Genomic DNA, 21,484 nt, shown 5'->3' with positions numbered 1-21,484 from the left:
AGAGAGCGAGCAAGAGAGAGAGAGAGAGAGAGAGAGTGAGAGTGAGAGTGAGAGTGAGAGTGTGTGTGTCTCAGAGGAATTGTATTTCTTACCTTCTTATGGGGGGCAAAGAGAAGGAAAGACTCAGTAGCCAATGACAAGGCAATTTACATTTTAAAGAAGGCCTGCAGTTCCCCAGCCTGAGGAGCCCACAGGACTGAACCAATCCCACCTCTGCCACCCCCCTCACCCAACCCTTCCCAATCCTTGCACTAACCCTGCCACAATGGGTGATGCCAACACTTTATAAAAGAAGGGACTGTGAATGTGAATGGTCATCATCCAACTGCTGCAGTCACTCCATCCCCCTCCTCTCTAAGACCCCACCAGTTCTCAATGAGGGGCAGCTGAGGAACAGTGGCTCCTCCCGCCCCTCCAAGGACACAGCAGGAACTGATCACAGAGTCCTGTGACCAAGTGGGTGCCCTGGAATCCTAGGGTCTTATCTCAATTCCTGCCCCATCTACCTCATGGAAACTCTCCTCATCTCCCTGCCCCAGGAAAGAAGGAGGAAGGTGCTAGGAGGCATTGTGGGTATAGGGATACACTTCCTATAACATTTATTAAAATGTTGCAGCTCTCAGGAGGGGCTCAGGTGACTTTCACATAGATCTTGGGGGGCTGCCAGCCTTCAGGGGCCTGCTTCAAGCCTGCTTTCTTCCACAAACGTTTCAGGTCCTTCTCAAACCTGATCTGTGAGGGTCAGAAAGAGAGAAAGGTGACTAAGGGCAAGGCTGCAGCCGGGCCTCTCCAAACCCACACAAAATCTACTAACCCTGAAAACCTGGAGGAGGCACATCACAGATAAAACCAGCAAGGAACTGGAGATGGACTCCCTCGGATAGTGTCAGGACCCCATTACAGGCTTTGGCTCTGATTGGGTACCCTGGTCCACAAGTGGGAAGGCCCAGCCTCTAGGGCCACCACAAGGAGAGGTAGCTAGGGCCATTGAGGCAGAAAGGGAACACTGCAGAGCAGTGCTGCAATGGGGTGCAACCTTCCTTTTACAGTTGGGGAAAGTGAGTCCACATTGGGCACTGAGTTTAAGGCTGAGGAATGCTCTCAATTCAGTTCCACAGAAGAGGAGGCCTAGGGGAGGACTATGGGACTCACCTGTTTCCGCTTCCTTCTCCCTTCTCGGACCTTCCGCCGCAAGAACCGGGTCCTCTTCACCAGCTTACGATATTTGTGGTGGTTCATCTTTCGGCGGCGGATCTTCAGCACATTCTTGCAGTGCATGGCAGGGACCTGCCGGGTGCCTTCTTCCCCCAGGTCCTCTCCATCCTTGGCCTCACTTGGGGGACAGTCATAGATCAAGGTCAGGCTCACTGTCCTGGGCCTGGGGCCAGCGATGGGGGTCTCAGGCTTGGGGAGCAAGTATCGAACGGTGAGCCAACTCTCCAGAGGGCTGATGGACATCTTCCTGGGAACCAGCATCTCCTCCAGCTCTGGATCTCTTTGTGGCCGAGGCTGCGGGGCCGGTCCACTCCTACCGGCTGGCTGGGTGCTGTAACAGCAACGTGTGGCCACAGAGACCAGAGGGGGCACCACGGAGTCTGGCCTAGACAAACGTCGGCCTGCAAGGAAGGAGAGCCCAGTGACAATCGAAGGGAAGGCCAGGCCCCGGAGCAGCAGCCGAGGGATCAAGGGTCACTTTCCAAAGGCCTTTGAGGCCCAAGCGGAGGCATAGCATTTTGTGGAATGATTAAGGGGTCTGCCCACTGCTGGGTGACCTTACAAAGGAGGCAGCTCGGGCAGACAACTTGCCTTCCCCAGTAGTTATTCTTCCTGGAGCACAAATGTAGAGTGAAGCTTTCCTTAGAAACAGTCCCCAAAGGGACAGCTAGGTGGCACAGTGGCCAGAGCACCGGCCCTGGAGTCAGGAGTACCTGGGTTCAAATCCAGTCTCAGACATTTAATAATGACCTAGCTGTGTGGCCCTGGGCAAGCCACGTAACCCCACTGCCTCACAAAAACTAAAAAGGATAAACAATAAACCAGCAGCCCCCAAGGCCGGCCCTCCGCAGCGTCCACCAGCAGGGTGCAGCAGCCCCCCCAGCTGACCGGGGGGCAGGTCCCGGGGCCCCCACAAGGCAGCCTCTTACCCGCCCCGGGCAGGGCACCCTCCCCCCCCCAGCTGGCCGGGGGGCAGGTCCCGGGGCACCCCGGGCAGGGCAGCCCCCCCCCAGCTGACCGGGGGGCAGGTCCCGGGGCCCCCACAAGGCAGCCTCTTACCCGCCCCGGGCAGGGCACCCTCCCCCCCCAGCTGGCCGGGGGGCAGGTCCCGGGGCACCCTGGGCAGGGCAGCCCCCCCCCAGCTGGCCGGGGGGCAGGTCTCGGGGCGCCCCCTCCCACACCCGGGCCCCCACAAGGCAGCCTCCCCTCCCCCAGCTGGCCGGGGGGCAGGTCCCGGGGCACCCCGGGCAGGGCAGCCCCCCCCCCAGCTGGCCGGGGGGCAGGTCCCGGGGCGCCCCCTCCCACAGCCTCTTACCCGCCCCGGGCAGGGCAGCCCCCCCCCAGCTGGCCGGAGGGCAGGTCCCGGGGCGCCCCCTCCCACAGCCGAGCCCCCACAAGGCAGCCTCCCCTCCCCCAGCTGGCCGTGGGGCAGGTCCCGGGGCACCCCGGGCAGGGCAGCCCCCCCCCAGCTGGCCGGGGGGCAGGTCCCGGGGCGCCCCCTCCCACAGCCTCTTACCCGCCCCGGGCAGGGCCCCGCTCAGCCGGGCGGCCACGCGCGCCAGGAGCATGGTGGCCGGGCCTGCTTCCGGGCCGCACACACAAGGCCAAGGTCACGCGGCTAGCCTCGGCCCCGACCTCAGCGACCTCCGGGGCCCTGCGGGGAAACGAGACAAACACGGGTGAGCTGGCCCTGGGCCCTGGGGAGTCTCGCGCGGGCCGGGGGGCGAAGGCTTCCTGCAAGGAAAGGCGCGGGGCGCGAGGCCCGGGTTCGAATCGTGCCGAGGCCGGCTCCCGCGGTCAGCCCGGGGGGCGGGGGCGCCTCAGGACCCTCCTCCGCGCCGCCCTCTCGCCCCGCAGCCCCAGCCCCGACCCCGGGGTCTGGCCCCCCGCCCAGGGGCCCGGAACGTCGGGGTCTTCCCAGACTCACCATCCCGCGGCTCCTCCGAGCCACTTCCGGGTTCCCCGGAGACACGGGTCCTCCCGGAGCCGCGGCTCCAACGTTCCGCCGCGCGAAGGTTCCGCGAGCCCGGGGGTGGCGCAGCGCCCCCCGCGGCCGGGCCGGGAGACTCCCGGAACGGAGGCTCCGCAGCGCCCCCCGCGGCCGAGCCTGGAGACGCACGAACGGAGGCTCCCGCGCCCCTCCCCCCGCCAGACCTGGCGAAACCCGGAACGGAGGCTCCGCAGCGCCCCCCGCGGCCGGGCCGGGGATCCGCTGCGCCCCCGCGCAGCACGGCGGCCCGGAGCGCCCCTCGGGCAGTGAAGAAGGTGGGAGGGGGCAGCTAGAGGACAGAAAGCAGGAGGACTCGGGCATCTGAACACGTGGCTCCTCCTAGCGCTGCCACCCCGGGCAAGTCACTCGAGAGGGCCTCGCGTCCAAGGCCAGCTCCGGGCATCGCCTCTCTGATGTCGCTGGACTTCTTGGAGAACAAAGACAAAACAAGCCGCGGGGTCTGACGCGGTCGGTCAGTGGCCAAAGTAGGGTCAGTTCTCGGTGTCCGTCGGTCTAGGCTCAAGGTCCTGGTAGGGTCTGGGGCCAAGGCCAAGGTTCAGGTTGAGGCTGGTTGGGGGGATGGTGCAGTCATAACTCAACCCAGGACCACCAGAAAATCTCACCTAGGGTCAGGGGTCTTCAGATGGCGGCAGGGCTTAGTCGGGCATCAAAGCCACGGTTCAGACCGTGAGTAGGGTCAAAGATGTCTGTCTGGGGTTCTACCAGGGAGTGAGGTCCATGGGGCAAGGCTCAAGGGCTACGTCAGAATTCACATGGAAAAAGACCAATAACACAGTTCTGTTCTTTTTTTTTAATCAAGATCTTTCAAATATCCGAAATCCAGAGATTGATGGGATATAGGGAGTGATGGGGACTGGGGGACCCTAGAGATTGGGGGATGAGAGAATCAACGAGTAAGGCGGCTAAGGTAAGGATGCAATCAAGGATTGGAAGATTCTCGGGAATGATTAGCTTCAGGGAGTTGTGGAATTTCGTGTGTAAGTGGATTTAGGTGGGGCTAAAGGAGCAACGGGGCCCCCTGCTCAGGATGAGGGCAACCAGGACTACCAGGGGACCACCTCTCCTTTCCAGTTCAGGAAAGCCCCATGATCCTTTTCTGTGAGGTTGGCCAAGACATTGAGAATCCCTGGGATAGTCTCCTTTACTTGCAGAGGAGCCTGGGAAGAGACAGGAGAAAATAACAATGAAAACTTTGTTGCTGTTGAATTATATCTGACTCCCTATGACTCCATTTGGGTTTGGTTTTGGTTTTTTTTGGCCAAGCTACTGGTGTGGCTTTGCCCTTTTCTTCTCTAGATCATTTTACAGATGAGGAAACTGAGACAAACAAGGTTAAGTGATACCCCAGGGTAAGTGTCTGAAGCTGAATTTGAACTCACAAAGAGGTAGACAGGTCTATATTCACATGTTTCAAAGACAATCTCCAGGTAGACGCAAGAGGTGCCAAACTGTTGTAATCAGGAAAAATCCAAAACAAGCCTCTAAGATAGAACCTGGTCCATTAAAAACCAGAGGGGAGGTTCCAGATCATAACAAAAGTCAGGTGTAATTATGTAAGCCCACTATGAGTGGACTCTCATTAGAGCATAATTACTTTTTTTTTTAGGTTTTTGCAGGGCAAATGGGGTTAAGTGGCTTGCCCAAGGCCACACAGCTAGGTAATTATTAAGTGTCTGAGACCAGATTTGAACCCAGGTACTCCTGGCTCCAGGGCCAGTGCTTTACCCACTACATCACCTAGAGCATAATTACTGCAGGACTGCCAAGACCTTCTGAGAGGTCTTGGAGTTAGTCTTATCAATTCAAGTCCCAGTAGCTATGTTCCACCTCTACCCCATTGTGAAGGGTTAGTGCCACCCTCCCCCCCTCAGTTTCCATTTGACATGCCCCAAGGGCAAGAAGTGACCATTGGGAGTGGCCTTCTGGACTCAGATCAGCAAAAACTGAGCTAGAACTCAACTTGTAGTCATGCCTTATCTGAGAGTGGCTTGGATGGTCCCAGTTTTATATAGGAGTTGAACTAGTTTGGGAGCCTACCCCTCCCATTGGAGGCTCGGGTAGGATGAGGGAGAGTATGTCGCTGAACGGGAGAAACGTTCATTTGTACATTCCTTTTTGCTATACCCATGAAGTATGCATCCTTTTATGGAAGTGAGTCCATGTCAAATGGAAACCGAGGGGGGAGGGTGGCACCAACCCTTCACAATGGGGTAGAGGTGGAACATAGCTACTGGGACTTGAGTTGATAAGACTAACTCCAAGACCTCTCAGGTGATTTTTTTCTATATTCCCTTAATTGGTCCATACTGTCACCTTTTATGTGGCAGGTATGGATGTGTCTATTTGGAGTTTTTCTTGATATGTATGCTGAGATACTGGTCAACACCAGAGCTTCCTTTTTTTTTTTGAGGCAATCTGGGTTAAATGACTTGCCCAGGGGGAAGCTAGGTGGAGTAGTGGATAAAGCACCAGCCCTGGAGTCAGGAGTACCTGGGTTCAAATCCGGTTTCAGACATTTAATAATTACCTAGCCATGTGGCCTTGGGCAAGCCACTTAACCCCATTTGCCTTGCAAAAAAAAAACTAAAAAAAAAATAAATGACTTGCCCAGGGTCACACAGCTAGTTAGTTCTGAAGCCAGATTTGAAGGAAATGGCAAGTTACTCCAGTATCTCTGAAGAAAACCCCAATGGGGTCATGAAGCATCATAAATGATTGAAATGACTGAATAACGTAAGTACATTTTCCTGTTGGTTGTTGTACAAAGATCTTATGTCTAGAAACCTCAGTAGTTAAAGGTTTATGGATGAATCCTTCTGTCCTCTTTGCTTCCCAATTGTACCTGTAGAAGAATAGACCACACAAAATGGAGGACCTTTTTGCATTTTCTTAGGTTCATGGGTTACTATGACCACAGAATTCAACACCCTGTGATCAATCTATACATGAGATGATGAGTTTCTTTCCACCTAACCAGACTGGTGCTCAGATGTACAGATCCAATCTGTCACAAGGATGACACACAATGATTTTTAGCCAGATAGGACCCACTGAAGTTCCTATTGCACTGGTGGGAAATCAGAAACCAGAGTCACCTCCATGGTGACCTGGTGACCAATGAGATATAAGAGGAGGTTATTCATGGAACAAAGCTGTCAGTGGTCTTACTAAAATGTGATTCCCAAAACTGGTCACCAGCTATAGTCTAAGCAGGACAGAGGATAGATGGATAAACTCTTGTCTATACCTCATTCTGGCCAGACTACCTCTCTTAAAATTCCATCAATCTCCTTGGGTGCCATATTGCCACTGTTAACTTATGCTGTGTCTGTGAGTGTATGTGCCCAGATCTTGGATTTATCAGATTTGGGAGATCCTAGGTGAGCAATTCCCTCTTTACCTTTTTAAATGTCCATGAACACATTAAAAAAAATCAAAAGCCTTATTTTGATATAATCAGCTTCCTTGATAGTCTTATGTCTTTAATTCTATGTATTTTAAAACAGTTCTGAGAAGGGGTCCAAAGGCTTCACTGGTCTTCCTAAGGGGTCTATAACATGAAAAAGTTAACTCCTGATTTGGTCATTCATATGGACACTGCTTTGTAGCTCACAGTTTTAGAGTTCCCTGGGATATTGAATGGAGGGAGTCAATCCCTCCCACCCCAATTCTTTTTCACATGCATTATTATCCAGTTTCTCTCCCTTGTACTTAGGCAGCAGATATTTTTTTCTAAACCTAAGTACAAGACTACTTTTTATCTCTGTGAAAATGGGATCTTGTTAGATATGACCCATCCTTCTAGTCTGTTTGACTTATTTTTAGATCCAGACTCCCTCCTCCAATGTCCTAGTTAAAATCCTCAGCTTCATCACCTTTGGAAAGTCACTTCCCTTTTTTGGTCTTGGTTTCCCCATCAGTAATCAGATGACTTTGCAGGACTTTTCAACTCCCCATTTAGGATCTTATGATCTTATAATCCTATGGCATGACATGATTTATGCCTTTATTCAAAGTATTTATCAGTGGCAAGGCCAAGGTCAAATATCTGGTCCTCTCACCTTTCATGTTTCCTGGTCCTTCCACCCTCAGCTTCCTACTCTCTAACTCCCCATCCTCATTTCCCTACAATACATAATTTACCCAAATCATAAAAAATATTGTGCTTCCTACAGCCACAGGGTATTATGCTGAAAAGGAGATTACCAGGGTGGAACCACAGGAGATGGAAGCAAATACCCCTGGAGATATAATATTCCCCAGCTGTTGAACCTAACAAAGCAAAGTCCAAAGGCACAGATTTTTTGTTTTTGTTTTTTGTTTAGGCTTTTGCAAGGCAAATGGGCTTAAGTAGTTTGCCCAAGGCCACACAGCTAGGTAATTATTAACTGTCTGAGAGTGGATTTGAACCCAGTTGCTCCAGACTCCAGGTGCTTTATCCATTGTGACACCTAGTCACCCAAAAGGCACAGATTTTTCACCAGGCAATTGGTGGCTTTGACCATCAGAGATCTCCTGAGTAGGCAAGTTTGGGGGCGGGGGGGATGGTAGAACTAAGTTCTCAGTTCTCCCTACCTAAATCAGTTGGATGTGAGACATTATGGCCACTCACCTTGCTCCCCCCCATGTCCGTCTGGACCCAGCCTGGATGTAGGGAGATGCAAAGGATTCCATCTGACATCAGGTCAGCTGCTAAGCAACAGGTGATCATATTGAGGGCCGTCTGGGATGAGAGAGAAAGACTGTTTTATACTTTTATACATATATATATATATATATATATATATATTCAGTAACCCAGAAACCTCAGCAGGTCAAACCATTCTCCCTGAGAGGAGGCCTTTACCACACCCCATAAAAGTGGGCAAGACATGGGCAAGTCCACTCCCTTCTCAGGCATCTCCTTCCACTTTGAGACAGTTCTAAATGGGAGAAAATTTCTTCTGATGAAGCCACAACTGGTTTTCTTTGCTACCTCCTCCCAAATGGGATCATGACCAAAATTCACTGAACAACAGCCAAAGAGTGACACGCCAAACAGAACCCAGAACTTTAGAACATGAAGGTCAAATAAAGGAACAAACAAGTGGAGAAAGCATTTATTCAGGGCTTGTTGTTGTTCTGTCATGTCCGACTCTTTGTGACCCTGTGGATTATACTGTCGATGGAATTTTCTAGGTAGAGATACTGGAGTGGTTTGTCATTTCCTCCTCCAACTCTTTTTTTAGTCCCCCAGATCAACAGAGATTCTCTACACACAATAATCTTCTCATTGGTCAATTATTTTCATATGTATATGTAGGTATGTATGTCTGGTTGCTCTCTCTTTTGAAATGTTTGGATTAGTTAATAAGTATCCTCAAAATTGCTTCCGCTAGAAGTGAACCACAAACATTATCCAGACACGAACATGACTTGGTCTCCCTCAAAGCCAATTTGAAGCAGCTATTGTTCAGTCATTTCGATTGGGTCCTATTTTTCCTGACCTCATTTGGGTTTTCCTGGAATGGTTTACCATTTCCTTCTCCGGATTATTTTACAGATGAGGAAACTGAGGTCAATACTATTAACAATACATTATTCTTTAAACTGCAACATGATCCTGCCATTAGAGTGAATTCTTTCACTATGAAAGATTTCAGGATATATATATAGGATGTGTGGATGAAAGCAGTCTGAGACTTGACAAGAAAGGTAAATCAAATAAGAATGGTAAAGCTAAGTTGAACTGCTTGGAAGCTTGGATCTCTTCCCAGAGATATCTTCTTATTGAGGATCCATGCTGAGGAATGGGTACTGTGTGAAAGCAATGTGTAAGGAGTTAATAGAGCATTTTTGGTAAAATCTCAATAAGGTTCCCACCCATTTGTTGCTAAAGGACAGTGACAGACATCAATGTTAAAATTATACAAGGAGGAGGGAGAGCTGAAATAGTCCTTGTTCCCCAGTCACTTCCAGGTTCTACTCGTAATCCATCCATCAGGAACCTCTCTATGATATTTATGCCCTCCCTATCTACCACCCAATCAAATCCAGGTTGCCAGTTCACTTCTCTTTCTTGCCCAATGAGTTCACTATATGCCTCCCATTTTTTTTTAGGTTTTTTTTTGCAAGGCAAATGGGTTTAAGTGGCTTGCCCAAGGCCACACAGCTAGGTAGTTATTAAGTGTCTGAGACCAGATTTGAACCCAGGTACTCCTGACTCCAGGGCGGGTGCTTTATCCACTGTGACACCTAACCGCCCCCTATGCCTCCCGTTTTTTTCTTCCCCACTCAACTCTTTCCCTTATAATAGGAGATTTTATCATACCTACTGCCTGTCCCTCAAACACCCTAACCCCTTGGTTTTTCAACCTTCTCACCTCCAACAAGTTACTCCATCCCACCTCAGCCACACCAAAAGATGGTCATGCCTTTGATCTTGCCTCCTGTTCCATGCCTTATATTTTATTTTGTTTTATTATATTATTTGTTTGGTTTTTTCAAGGCAATGGGATTAAGTGATTTGCCGAAGGTCACAGAGCTAGTTGATTATGTGCCTTTTATTTTCAAAACAAATTAATCAAACAGAAAAAGGAAATAATTTTTGCCAGTGAAACCTAGAAAAACATTGCTTTCTAATCCAGATAAAATCTTTCACTTCATAGTGAATTAATTGGCTTTAATAACAGGATCTTTTATGATTTAGAGAATAATGCATTTTTTTGGGGACAGCTAGGTGGCTCAGTGGATAGAGCACTGACCTTGGAGTCAGGAAAACCTGAGTTCAAATCCAGCCCCAGGTAGGGAATAATTGCCTAGAAGGCCTAGCATAAATATAGGATTTTAGAGTCCTCACATTCCTGGGTCCTATGATTTATCCCCATTTTATAGATAAAGAAACTGATGTGAAATGACTTACCCAGAGTCACATAGTTTGTAAAGTATCAGAAACAGGATTTATGGTCACGTCTTCCCTGACTCCCTGGCACTGTAACCTTTTAGTCCCTATTTTGATCGAGATGTTGTTTGTCCTTCAGTCCCAAAGAGGACCATGACATGGTCCATGCACCAAAATTGGATTTGAGTGAGGGAAGTGGGACTGTGCCAAGCCACCAGTTATCTGCACTTTGATGTAGATAATCTGATGGCAAATTACTGTTCATTCATCTTTACCATCTTATAATCTTCTGGCCATTAATTCAATTTCACACAAATACACCCATTTAAGGAATAAGTATCAGAGAAGAATAAATTATGTCAGAGAGCACAAGTTAATTTTTAGGAACTTCTCATGATCTTTTAAATCTAGAAACTTTGTTTCAAAAGAAAAACAATTTACCTGTACTTAGTCCTTCATGGTTTTTAGGTTGTTTTTACAAGGCAAATGGTGTTTAGTGGCTTGCCCAAGGCCACACAGCTAGGTAATTATTAAGTGTCTGAGACCGGATTTGAACTCGGGGACTCCTGACTCCAGGGCCGGTGCTCTATCCACTGTGCCACCTGGCCGCCCCAATTTACCTGTACATTGAATGCCATCGTCTCCCTTAAACTTTAAGTTGCGGATGATTAGAGAATGTATTTTGCCATTTTTTATTTCATGTTGTCAATTTAAGTGATTATTTTGTTTCTAAAAGCACCTATAACTTAAAATATCCACTCATAATAAATTAAACAACATTTGGGAACAAAGAGAGCAATAATTAGAAATATATTCCATTAAAGTGAATATAAAGCCTTAAAGAAATTTAGAGCATGCTCAGAGATTTTCTTCCATAGGTATTTGACAAATGTGTGGGATTTATTATTATATTGAAGGTTGTCCTTTTGAATCTACTGATGTGCTAGATGAAATTTAACTGTTATATAAATGAAGAAATATGCAAAAACAACTAACAGGAAAAAAGGAAAGAAAAATAATCTGGATCCATCTGAAGGTCATTGATCAGTTTTTAAATCTTTTTTTTTTTGTTTTGTTTGTTTTTAGGTTTTTGCAAGGCAAATAGGGTTAAGTGGCTTTCCCAAGGCCTCACAGCTAGGTAATTATTAAGTGTTTGAGACCGCTTTTGAACCCAGGTACTCCTGACTCCAGGGCCAGTGCTTTATCCACCGCACCACCTAGCCACCCCCAGTTTTTAAATCTTAAAGAAAGAATGAATTGGAAATGACTATTGCTGTGGGATGCTGAAGAAACTTCACTCTGGAATCAAATCCTTTAGTTGGCTGATCAGTTTTTCTAAGCCCTAAATTAAGAAGGAATTAGAAATGAGTGTCAATGTAGTATGGTGAAGAGTCTAAACTCTTGACTCAAACCCCCACTGTTGAGGTTTAGGGCTTATGCGACCTTGGACAAATGACTAAACCTCCTGGATCTCAGTTTTCTCATCTGTAAAATGAAAGAGTTGAAGTCAATAGACTGTGAAGTTAGCTAGATGGTGCAATGAATAAAGGACTGTGTCTGAGTTTAAAAATCTAAATTAGGATCCAGCCTCAGACACTTCCTAGCTGTGTAACTTTGAGCAAGCTGCTTCACTCTCTCTGCCCCAGTTTCCTCAACTGTAAAATGGGTATAATAACAGTACCAGCCTCATAGGATTGTTCTGAGATCAAGCAAGATAATATTTGTAAAGTGTTTAGTACAGTTTCTGACACTTAATAAATTCATGTTTCCTTCCACATTTACACAGTGATTTTAGGTTTGAAAAGCACTGATCTCATTTGTAGTTTACAGTAAATGTAGGAAGTGGGAATTTGTTCAATTCAGTAAGCATTTACTGTAAGCTAGTCACCTTCAGTTCTTGCTATCAAGGAGTTTTACACTCTCCAAGTGAGATTGTTATACGTATACAGAAAGTAAATGTAAAGTGTATGCAAAGCTATCTTAAGAGAGAGAGTTTGCTGGAGGGATTAAGTACCCAATGAAGGGAGCTAGGGACTCTAGAAGGAAAGAAAGGGAGGTCCTGTCCAGCCAGAATGGACAGTTCCCCTAGTCAGGAAGGACAACTCCCCCACCCAACCATTAAAGACATCTCCCCCAGCCAGGAGTCACAGCTCCCTCAGCCCCCTAGCCAAGAAGAGCAACCCCCCATCCTGCCATTAAGGACATCTCCCCCAGCCAGGAGGGGCGGTCCCCTCAGCTCTCAGTCAACCCCTAAGGAGTCTCCACCATGGGAGATGAGTCACGTGAGCTCTGCTCAGGATCCTTTGTTCCTGGGGCCCCCAGTCCTGCCACACACCCCTGCATTATTGTAGGTCCAGCCCCAGTTCCCTTACCTTGGCTATCCTGTAGGGGTACACTTCCTGAGATTTCTTGTTCTGAAAGAAGAGCTGTATCGAGGCACTTTGAGATGACATATTGATGATAGCGGCCCGGTGGATGCCCATGACATTATCTTGGCATGCAGCCTTCCTCAGGAGAGGGAGAAATGCCTTGGGAAGATGGGAAGAAGAGAACCCTGGAGACTTGGTTGGACACCTGTTGTTCAGTTATTTCAGTCGTGCCTGACTCTGTGATCCCATTTGGGGTTTTCTTGGAAAACATATTGTTTGGAATTTCCTTCTCCAGCTCATTGGACAGATGGGGCAACTGAGGCCAACAAAGTAAAATGATTTGCCCAGGGTGGCACATCTAGTGATTTGCCATTTCCTTCTTCAGATCATTTTACAAATGAGGAGACTGAGGCCACAAGGTGAAGTGACCTACTCAGAGTCTCACAACGAGTGTCTGAATCCAGACTTGAACTCAGGTCTTCCTGAGTGGACCCATATTTAAAACCTGCTTCTTATCTCTTAGTGACTCTATGCCCTTGGGCCTTCAGTTTTTAAAGATGAGAAAAATTGAGGTTCAGAGAGGTGGAGTTCACAGTCTTTCAAGGTCACTTCCATACTCCAATGAGCTTGCTCAGACACAGTAACTTCACCCAGATCAGGAGAAGACTATGACATATGATCATGGATTCCATTAATAATAGTAGAACATGCTAAAGGCTCTTTGAGATTACAAAATACTTTACAAAAATTAACTCACAATGATCCTGGATGGGAGACCCTGAGTTCAAATACTGGCCATTAACTAACTGCCTATGTGACTTTGGGTAAGTCACTATCCTGTGTTTCTGTTTCTAAATGTGCAAAATGCTGGGGTTCTCTAAGGTAGGCATTCAGTCTTAACCATTTGTTGTCAATATGGAACCCTTCTCAGAATCACGTTTGGGTTTTTTTTTTTTTGCAAGGCAATGGCGTTAAGTGGAGAATCATGTTTTTAAGTACATAATAAAATATAGTTATTGAAAATATGACTGTGATTTTCCCCCTTATCCTATTTGAAATTTGTCCATGGACCTGGAGTTAACAACCCTTGGTATAGGAGCTCCATGAGATAATGATAGCTTAACTTAGGGTCACCCAACTAAGTGTCTGAAGCAGGATTTGATTCTTGATCTTAGCTATCACTGGGCAGAGAGGTGGTAGAGTGAATACTGTGCTGGACCTGGAGTCAGGAAGACAAATTCAAACTTGACCTCAGACACTTCCAAGACTCTGGGTGAGTCATTTTCATCCTGTAGGTCTCAGTTTCCTCATTTGTAAAATGAGCTGAAGAAGGAAATGGAAAACTACTCCAGTATCTCAGTCAAGAAAACCCCAAATGGTACCATGAAGAGTCAGGCATGACTGAAAAATGGCTGAACCACAACTTAGAGATCGTACAGATGTAGATTTAGAACTAGAAGGACCCTCGAGGTCATCTAATCCAACTCCTCCCTCATATTTCAGATGGGGGAAATTGAGGCTTAGAAAAATTTCCTCCTAAAAAGAAACTTATTCTAAGGTCTCACTTGTCTGAGTGAGCCTTAGAGTAATTTATTCTAAGGATTCTGAAGCTACTAGTATAACACAGTGACCCATAGATGCAGTAGGAAGGAATGGGATAAGGATGAATTAAACAGCTACTTATTTGCAAATATTATTTCTCTTGACATTTATAATCACCTTGGAGGAGAGGTGCTATTATTATTCCCATTTTTCAATTGAGGAAAATGAGACGGACAGAAATGAACCAATTTGCCCTCCTTGAAGTACCCCCAGCTCAAGAAGGATCTATTGCTTCTATTCTATTAACGATTGCCTCTAAGATGAAGTAAGAACTCCTGACAAGTGTTTCACAAAGCCCTTCTGGTCAACTTTTCTAGGTATTTTAAGCCTTTTTTCTACACTAGCCACTCTGTTCCAGCCAAACTGGCCTGCTTCCCATTCCTCATGCTCACCATTCCATTTCCCATGTCCAAGACTTTGCAAAGACTGATGCTATATCAAAATGCCATCCTCCCCCTTACCTCTGCCTCTTAATTTGAGGTTCAACTCAAGTACCATTCTTGATTACTCATATTCACCCCTCTGGAAACCCCTTTGTGAATATTTTGTATTTATTTATCTATGTGATCTGTTGTCCTCCTTCCTCCAACCCCCCTCCCCTCAGAATGTAAACTCTTTGAAGGCAGGTTCATTTTTGTTTTTATAACCCCAGTGTCCCGCACATTTGTTAAGCAAAGTTGATTGAATGAATATATGAAATGAGACTGCCTGCCTAGTTCTCTGCTGAGCACTGGGTGGGGGCTCACCCTGCCCTACCCCACCCCAGGGGATTGGTCTCACTCACCTTGCTGACCATGAGCGGAGCCACCGCATTGGTTTCATAGATGGTCAGCATGTCCTGGGCTGTGACGCTGTCCAGGGTGGCGATCCTGTTGATGGCCGCGTTGTTGATGAGACAGTTAAGACCCTGTTCTCCCACCAGGGCCTCAGTTTCCTCTACTGCCTTCTTGATGCTGTCTTCACATATGATGTCTAGGGTAGAGAGGACATCACTGAGCAACAGGGCAGTTGACCAAAGGGAATTATCAGGGAAGTGGAGCAGAATAAAACAGCCTAGGCAAGGGAACTGGAAACAGGCAGTGAGCCTGGGACTGTGGACATAGTCACACAGTAAAACATAGGAAAGCAGACAGAACATGTGAAGGAAGTCAGGAGCTGAGATCATTTGCTGAGATTTGAGTCAGGAGCCCAGCCACAAAGGGTAATTCTGGGCCCCCCATTCCTAGTCCAGACACTCACCCAACTGCAGGACTCTGAGATTCTGATGATGCTCTTTCAGCTGTTGAAGTTCCTGGGGAAGGAAGACACATGGGCGATGCTGAGCATTTTACAATTATTATCTCATATGATCGTCACAAGAATCCTTGTAGAGAAGGGCAATGATTATCCCCATTTGAGGAATCAGATTTATTTATGTGCCTTAAGTCACACAGCTAATAAATGACTGAGGCAGGATTTGAACTTGGATCTTCCTGACTGCAGACCCAAATTTCTATCCACTTCACCACGTTCTTAGGGAAAGGAATGAGGAAAAGAAGACAACTCAGAGGGCTTCCTCTGCTTTGTGAGAAACCATTCAGAAAAGTTCTGAGGCTAGGGTCCAAACCAAGCAAAATTCTCCATAGCACAACCCAGCTTCTACCCTGAGAACCAATACCAGCTACTTGACCTTGGGTCAGTCCCGTCTCTATGGCCTGGCTTTCTCCTCTGCAAAATCCAGGGGCTGCATTAATAGATGAAACTCAGGAAATGAAAAGATTGCCTGGGTAGGATGGACAGCGGGGAGGGCCTTCCCCATGATGATGGCGAGGATGATGTGGCAAGCAGCTCATTTTGACAGTTTCCCTCTTGTCCCCCATCCACTTAATGAAATTAAAGCAAGTGGTCCTTTTACCAACTGGAGCCCCTCCCAAGGAGATGGACCAGCACCCTGGTCCCTTGGCTGAGAGAACAGGCAACAGGAACTACTAGTTTAATAATTATTATTAATAATAATAATAATAATAATAGCTAGTATTTATATATATATACTAATAATGAATCAAAATTATATTAACAATATCAATAGTAGCTACTATTATATATTAACACATTTAAATTGCATTAATTATAAGTAATTAATATTTTAAATAGATACATTTATATGCTAATAAATTGCAACCATATTATTTGTAAATAATACTCTTAATAACTAATAAATCAGAATCATATTAATTTTAAGTAATTGCCATTAATAATAGCTATTGTTTAAATATTAATAAATTAAAATTGCATTAATTATAAGTAATTAATACTTTTAATACCTATCATTTATATGCCAGTAAATTATAACTATATATCACTTATGAGTAATTAATACTATTAATAACTTATTTCATGCTAATAAATTAAAATTATATTAATTATAAATAAGTAAATTATTAATAATAGAATTATTTATTTGCTAATAAATTATAAATACATCAATTATAAATAATAATATTAACAGCTGCTATTCATTTTATAATAAATTATGATTATAATTGATAGTAATAATAATAACTATCATTTATATTTACTATGTGACAGTCACTGTATTAAATACTTAAATATTATCTCATTTATCGTTTGCAACAATCTGAAGGTGGATGCTGTCGCTATCCATATTTTACAGTTTAGGAAGCTAAGACAAGGGGCAGCTAGGTGGTGCAGTGGTTAGAGTGGCAGCCCTGGAGTCAGGACAACCTGAATTCAAATTCGGCCTCAGACACCTAATAATTACCTAGCTGTGTTACCTTGGGCAAGTCACTTAACGCCATTGCCATGAAAAAAAAAGGAAACTAAAACAAGTAGGGATTAAATGATTGATTTACCCAAGGTAAATTGAGTCCAGATTTGAACTCAGGTTGTCCTGGACCAAAGATAAGCTCCCCTTCCCTGCCTCCAGGGCTATAAGAATAAACTGAAAACATCTCTTCTTCTTTTGGACATTTCTTTTATATAGCAGGTTTTCTCTTCCTTGATCTTCCAGCACAAGAGTTAGGTGGAGATTTTACCTCCAGAGGAGGTGGATAAAACCTTATACCATGAGTCTGGAGGGGAATATCTTCTCCCCAGAAAAAAATAGGGCAAAGACACATAGCTATAGGGACCCTCCACATGGCAAGATAAAAATGAGTCTAACTGATTCTATTTTGAAGGAGGCTTCCTTAGAAATTTCTTGCCTAAAAAAGGGCATTCTGATAAGATTAACCATAGAGAAAATATTATCCCACAAGAACAAAATTATCTATGGCTATCCCAATGCTAACACATTTTCACTAGTCCCATTCTGCATCTGGATACCATTGATACACTTTGCAAAATTGTCTATCTATCTATCATCTATCTATCTATCATCTATCTATCCATCCATCTATCTGTCTATTCATCTACCTGTGTACCTATCTCTCTCTCTCTCTCTCTCTCTCTCTCTCTCTCTATCTCTCTCTCTCTCTCTCTCTCTCTCTCTCTATCTATCTATCTATCTATCTATGTATAAATGCATATTTGCATATATATATATATATATATACATACTTAAAATGTTGAGTCATTTTTCAGTTTGGAATTTTCTTGGCAGAATGCCTGCCCAACATGGCATGACCTCATCCGAGAAGATGCTGTACTCTAATGAGCAAAACAGAATTGAAGTAGCTCACAGGAAGTGCAAGCTACACAAATTTAGAGAATCCACCCCAAGTGGCTTAATTAATCTACCCCACATGGACTAATTGTGTCTGACCTGTTCTGGAGCATTCTGAGATGGTATTGATCAGACATATTTAAGACTAACAAAATGATTTTATTTTGGTCATCTTTGAGAACAAAGGACAAAAGCCAATATACACATACGTGTATAAGCATATATAAACATATATATGTATATATATATATATGTATAGTTGAATTGCTTTTCAGTCATGTTTGATTCCTCATGATCCCTTTTATATTTTCTTAGCAGAAACATTGGAGTGGTTTGCCATTTCCTTTTCCAACTCATTTGACAAATGAAGAAAGAGAGTCAAACAGGGTTAAGTGACTTGCCCAGGTAGTAAATGTCTGAGGCTGAATTGATTGTGTGTGTGTGTGTGTGTGTGTGTGTGTGTGTGTGTGTGTGTGTGTGTGTGTATGTGTAGCCCCCAAGTAAGCAGGTGATGAAGTTCTTTTCTTTTTTAAATCTTTCAGTTTTGCCTCCTGATTTACTGACCTTCAGTCAAAAGGATCAAGGTGGGAGGTATTATTTTCTGAGAGGATCTTAAGATCTTTGGGTTGAGGAATTCCCAACAATATGTGGCAATGGTAGAATGACCTGAACTCTAAGTGGGACAAATGAAACTTTCAAGTTTCAAGAGACTGAGGTAAGATACCAGGTAAGATTTCTGCTCCATACAGCCCTCCTGGAACCCAACTCGTGAATGTCTTTGTTGTTTTTCAGGTAAGATTAATTCTCTTCATTTTTTTTTTATGCTGTAAGGTCTGCTGGAACAAAGCTATGGAGATCCTATCAGGGATAGTTAAATTATTTAAAGGATAAACTGGTTGTGGGTCATTATCTGCTATGAATCATTGTGTGTAGAGAGGTGCAATTCTATACTTTTCTGGTTTTCAATCAGAGTCCAAGAGGAAGAAGGGAAAGCAAATGGGAAGAAATTGGAGACCATTTACACTGTCAGAATGTGGACATGAAACTCAAATAGAGCGCAAGGAGAAGATTCTAAAAGTGCTCTGAGAAAGAGAAAAGTTTAAAAAAAGGCAACTCAAGTTTGATTCCCTAAAGTAATGGTAGGATCCTCCTGACTTGATTTTTCCTTTGTGCTCTTTCCTTTCTGAACAGGGAAAATTACCACCTTCTAGAGCATAAGCCTGACTAGGAAAACCCTTGAATTATGTGGAATTCTGTTGCATTACTTTTACCAAAATCAGATAGAATTAGGGGAGTTTTTGTCCCATTATCGCCATGATAAGCACAGGCCAGATGGAAGAGTTCTGATATAGGTGCCACAATCTTCCTCCTCTTCCCGTTATGTCAAATTTTTCTGACTATGAAAAAAGAACTGCCAATATTTTATAATGAATTTTATTGTGAAGCTCTCCTAGCATCACAAAGCCCACCATAATGAAGATGCAGAGATAAAGGCTTCTGCTCCTAGCATTTTCTATTCTTCTGAATTTGTGACTACTGTTTGTCTCAATCTCCTAATCTAGGAAACTAAGACAAAACAGTTCTTAAACATGCCATTTCCTTGCACATCAGTTTTATAGTTATATATTTATGACCACAAGAAAATGAGGAGAGCAAGGAATAATTTATCTTCAGATCCATGAAGAAGGGAAGACCAGGCAAGAGACAGGATTATCAGATATAAATGGATAATTTTGATTATATCGAATTTAAAACCTTTTGCACAAACAAAATCAATGCAGCCTCTTCCACCTCTTTGCCTCTATGTCTGCCACCTGCTGCTTCCCCACCATAACCACTGGGAGAGAAAATGGCTGTGCCACCTACTTATGCTGACCTTGGAAAATCTGCTAGGGCTGTGCTTACTAAGAGCTAAAGATTTGGCTTAATAAAACTGGATCTGAAAACAAAATCTGAGAATGGCCTGGAATTTACAAGTTCAGCTTCAGCAAACACTGAGAATAGTAAAGTTTTAGACAGCTTGAAAACAAAATACAGATGCTCTGAATATGGCTTGGCATTCAAAGCAAAATGGAACATAGACACTGGGCAATGAAATTACTGTTGAGGATAAGTTTGCACATGGATTGAAGCTGACCTTTGATGTCCTCACCTGACACTGGAGAAAAAAGTGCTAAGGGTTAGGATTTAAGCAGAAACATGGTCAACCTTGACTGTGACATGGATTTTGATATTTTTGAACCTTCAATCATGGAACTGTGGTATTTGGCTATGAGGGTTGGTTGGCAGGCTACCAGATGAATTTTGAAACTTCTAAATCCCAGCTAACCCAGAATAATCTTGATGTTGACTATAAAACTGATAAATTCCAGTGTACACCAATGTGAATGACCAACTGTAGCCTGGAGAGCTAGAAATGGTAACATTTGTTTTAGAATAACAACCAAATATTAGATCAACACTGACGCCTCTTTCTCTGCTAATGTGAACAATTCTGGATGGTGCAGTGGATAAAGCACTGATCTTGGAGTCAGGAGGACAGGAGTTCAAATCCAGCCTCAGACACTTGACTTTTACTAGTTGTGTGACCTTGGGCAAGTTACTTGACTCTGATTCGCTGACATCCAGGGCCATCTCCAGTCATCCTGATTCATATCTGGTCACTGAACACTGATGGTTCTGAAGGAGAAAGTGAGGCTGGTGACTTTGCACACAGCACCTCTCACTCAAATCCAGTTTATGTGCTTGTCAAGGCATCCTGATGTCATGGTCTTCTTCAAAACTGAAGGACAAAAAACATTGAGCAACTCTATCATGATAGGCTTAGGTTATACCCAGATTCTAAAATCAGGTGTCAAACTGACATTATCAGCTTTGCTGGATGGCAAGAATATCAATGTTGGTGGCCACAAGTGCGGTGTAGGACTGGAATTTCAAGTAAAAAAGAAGTTTCACAATCACTTAATTTTTATTTTTTAGGTTTTTGCAAGGCAGTGGGGTTAAGTGGCTTGCCCAAGGCCACACAGCTAGGTAATTATTAAGTGTCTGAGGCCGGATGTGAACTCAGGGACTCCTGACTCCAGGGCCTATCCACTGCACCACCTAGCCATCCCACAATCACTTAATTTTAAAATATTTTGCAGGATAGGTACTTTCAGAAATTAATGTAACTTTTCATGTATGTCTGGGATGTAAGTATTGCTGTGTATCAATCATGTCAGACCTCTAGGTTAAAAATGACTCACCTTTTAAGTATTATCCTTTTTAGTTTGGGGGGAGGGGTTGCAAGGCAATGGGGTTAAGTGATTTGCCCAAGGTCACAAAGCTAAGTAAGTATTAAGTGTCTGAGATCACATTTGAACTCTGGACCTCCTGATTCCAGGACTGGTACTCTACACACTGTGCCACCTAACTGCCCCTAAAGTGTTATCCTTTCAGAGATACAGAAGAAATCCAACTCAGAAAAAAAAGGTCCTTTCAGCCCCAGGCTTTTGAGAAGATATTTGATGATTCTTACATAGCTTTCAGAATTCTCCAGGGATTGCAAGGGTACATTGAGCCACATTTTTTAAACTAGAGATAGCTGTTAGTGGAAGGCAATGACATGTGGACATAGTAAATGTCAACTGATTAAATGAATCAAATTTAATGAAAATTAAATGAGAATTCTTGGTCCATTACAGTCAATTTGGCTTCATATCTATTCTAAGTGGGTAAAAAGATACTCATTCCTTGATGGAATG

At 44.7% G+C, this 21,484-nt stretch overlaps 2 protein-coding genes and 1 pseudogene across 3 annotated transcripts; 1 reads left to right on the top strand and 2 right to left on the bottom strand.

The window, feature by feature from the left end:
* Positions 1-574: 574 nt before the first annotated feature.
* On the bottom strand, positions 575-3,230 carry AURKAIP1 (aurora kinase A interacting protein 1). 2 transcript variants are annotated; one of them, XM_074218748.1, is made up of 4 exons: positions 3,143-3,230; positions 2,732-2,869; positions 1,153-1,616; positions 575-732 (listed from the first exon to the last, which is right to left on the bottom strand). In XM_074218748.1, exons 2-4 carry the CDS (start codon positions 2,781-2,783, stop codon positions 631-633), a joined length of 618 nt encoding a protein of 205 aa, XP_074074849.1. In that variant the 5' UTR covers positions 2,784-2,869; positions 3,143-3,230; the 3' UTR covers positions 575-630. The 2 variants fall into 2 exon arrangements, with proteins under 2 accessions (XP_074074849.1, XP_074074850.1); XM_074218749.1 differs by lacking the exon at positions 3,143-3,230 and having other exon boundaries at positions 2,732-3,054.
* Positions 3,231-4,014: 784 nt separating this feature from the next.
* On the bottom strand, positions 4,015-15,387 carry LOC141508499 (C-signal-like). Its single transcript, XM_074217171.1, has 5 exons — positions 15,317-15,387; positions 14,862-15,069; positions 12,479-12,634; positions 7,839-7,949; positions 4,015-4,383 (listed from the first exon to the last, which is right to left on the bottom strand). The coding sequence occupies exons 1-5, from the start codon at positions 15,385-15,387 to the stop codon at positions 4,270-4,272; spliced, it is 660 nt and encodes a 219-aa protein (XP_074073272.1). The 3' UTR covers positions 4,015-4,269.
* A 2,544-nt stretch (positions 15,388-17,931) lies between these two features.
* Positions 17,932-20,856, top strand: LOC141491530 (non-selective voltage-gated ion channel VDAC1-like; annotated as a pseudogene).
* Positions 20,857-21,484: the final 628 nt, after the last annotated feature.

The sequence above is a fragment of the Macrotis lagotis genome, chromosome 1 (genome assembly GCF_037893015.1).
Source record: "Macrotis lagotis isolate mMagLag1 chromosome 1, bilby.v1.9.chrom.fasta, whole genome shotgun sequence".
Lineage (NCBI taxonomy): Eukaryota > Metazoa > Chordata > Mammalia > Peramelemorphia > Peramelidae > Macrotis > Macrotis lagotis.
Note: the sequence above shows the minus strand (reverse complement) of the source record. Positions and strands in the feature narration are given on the sequence as shown.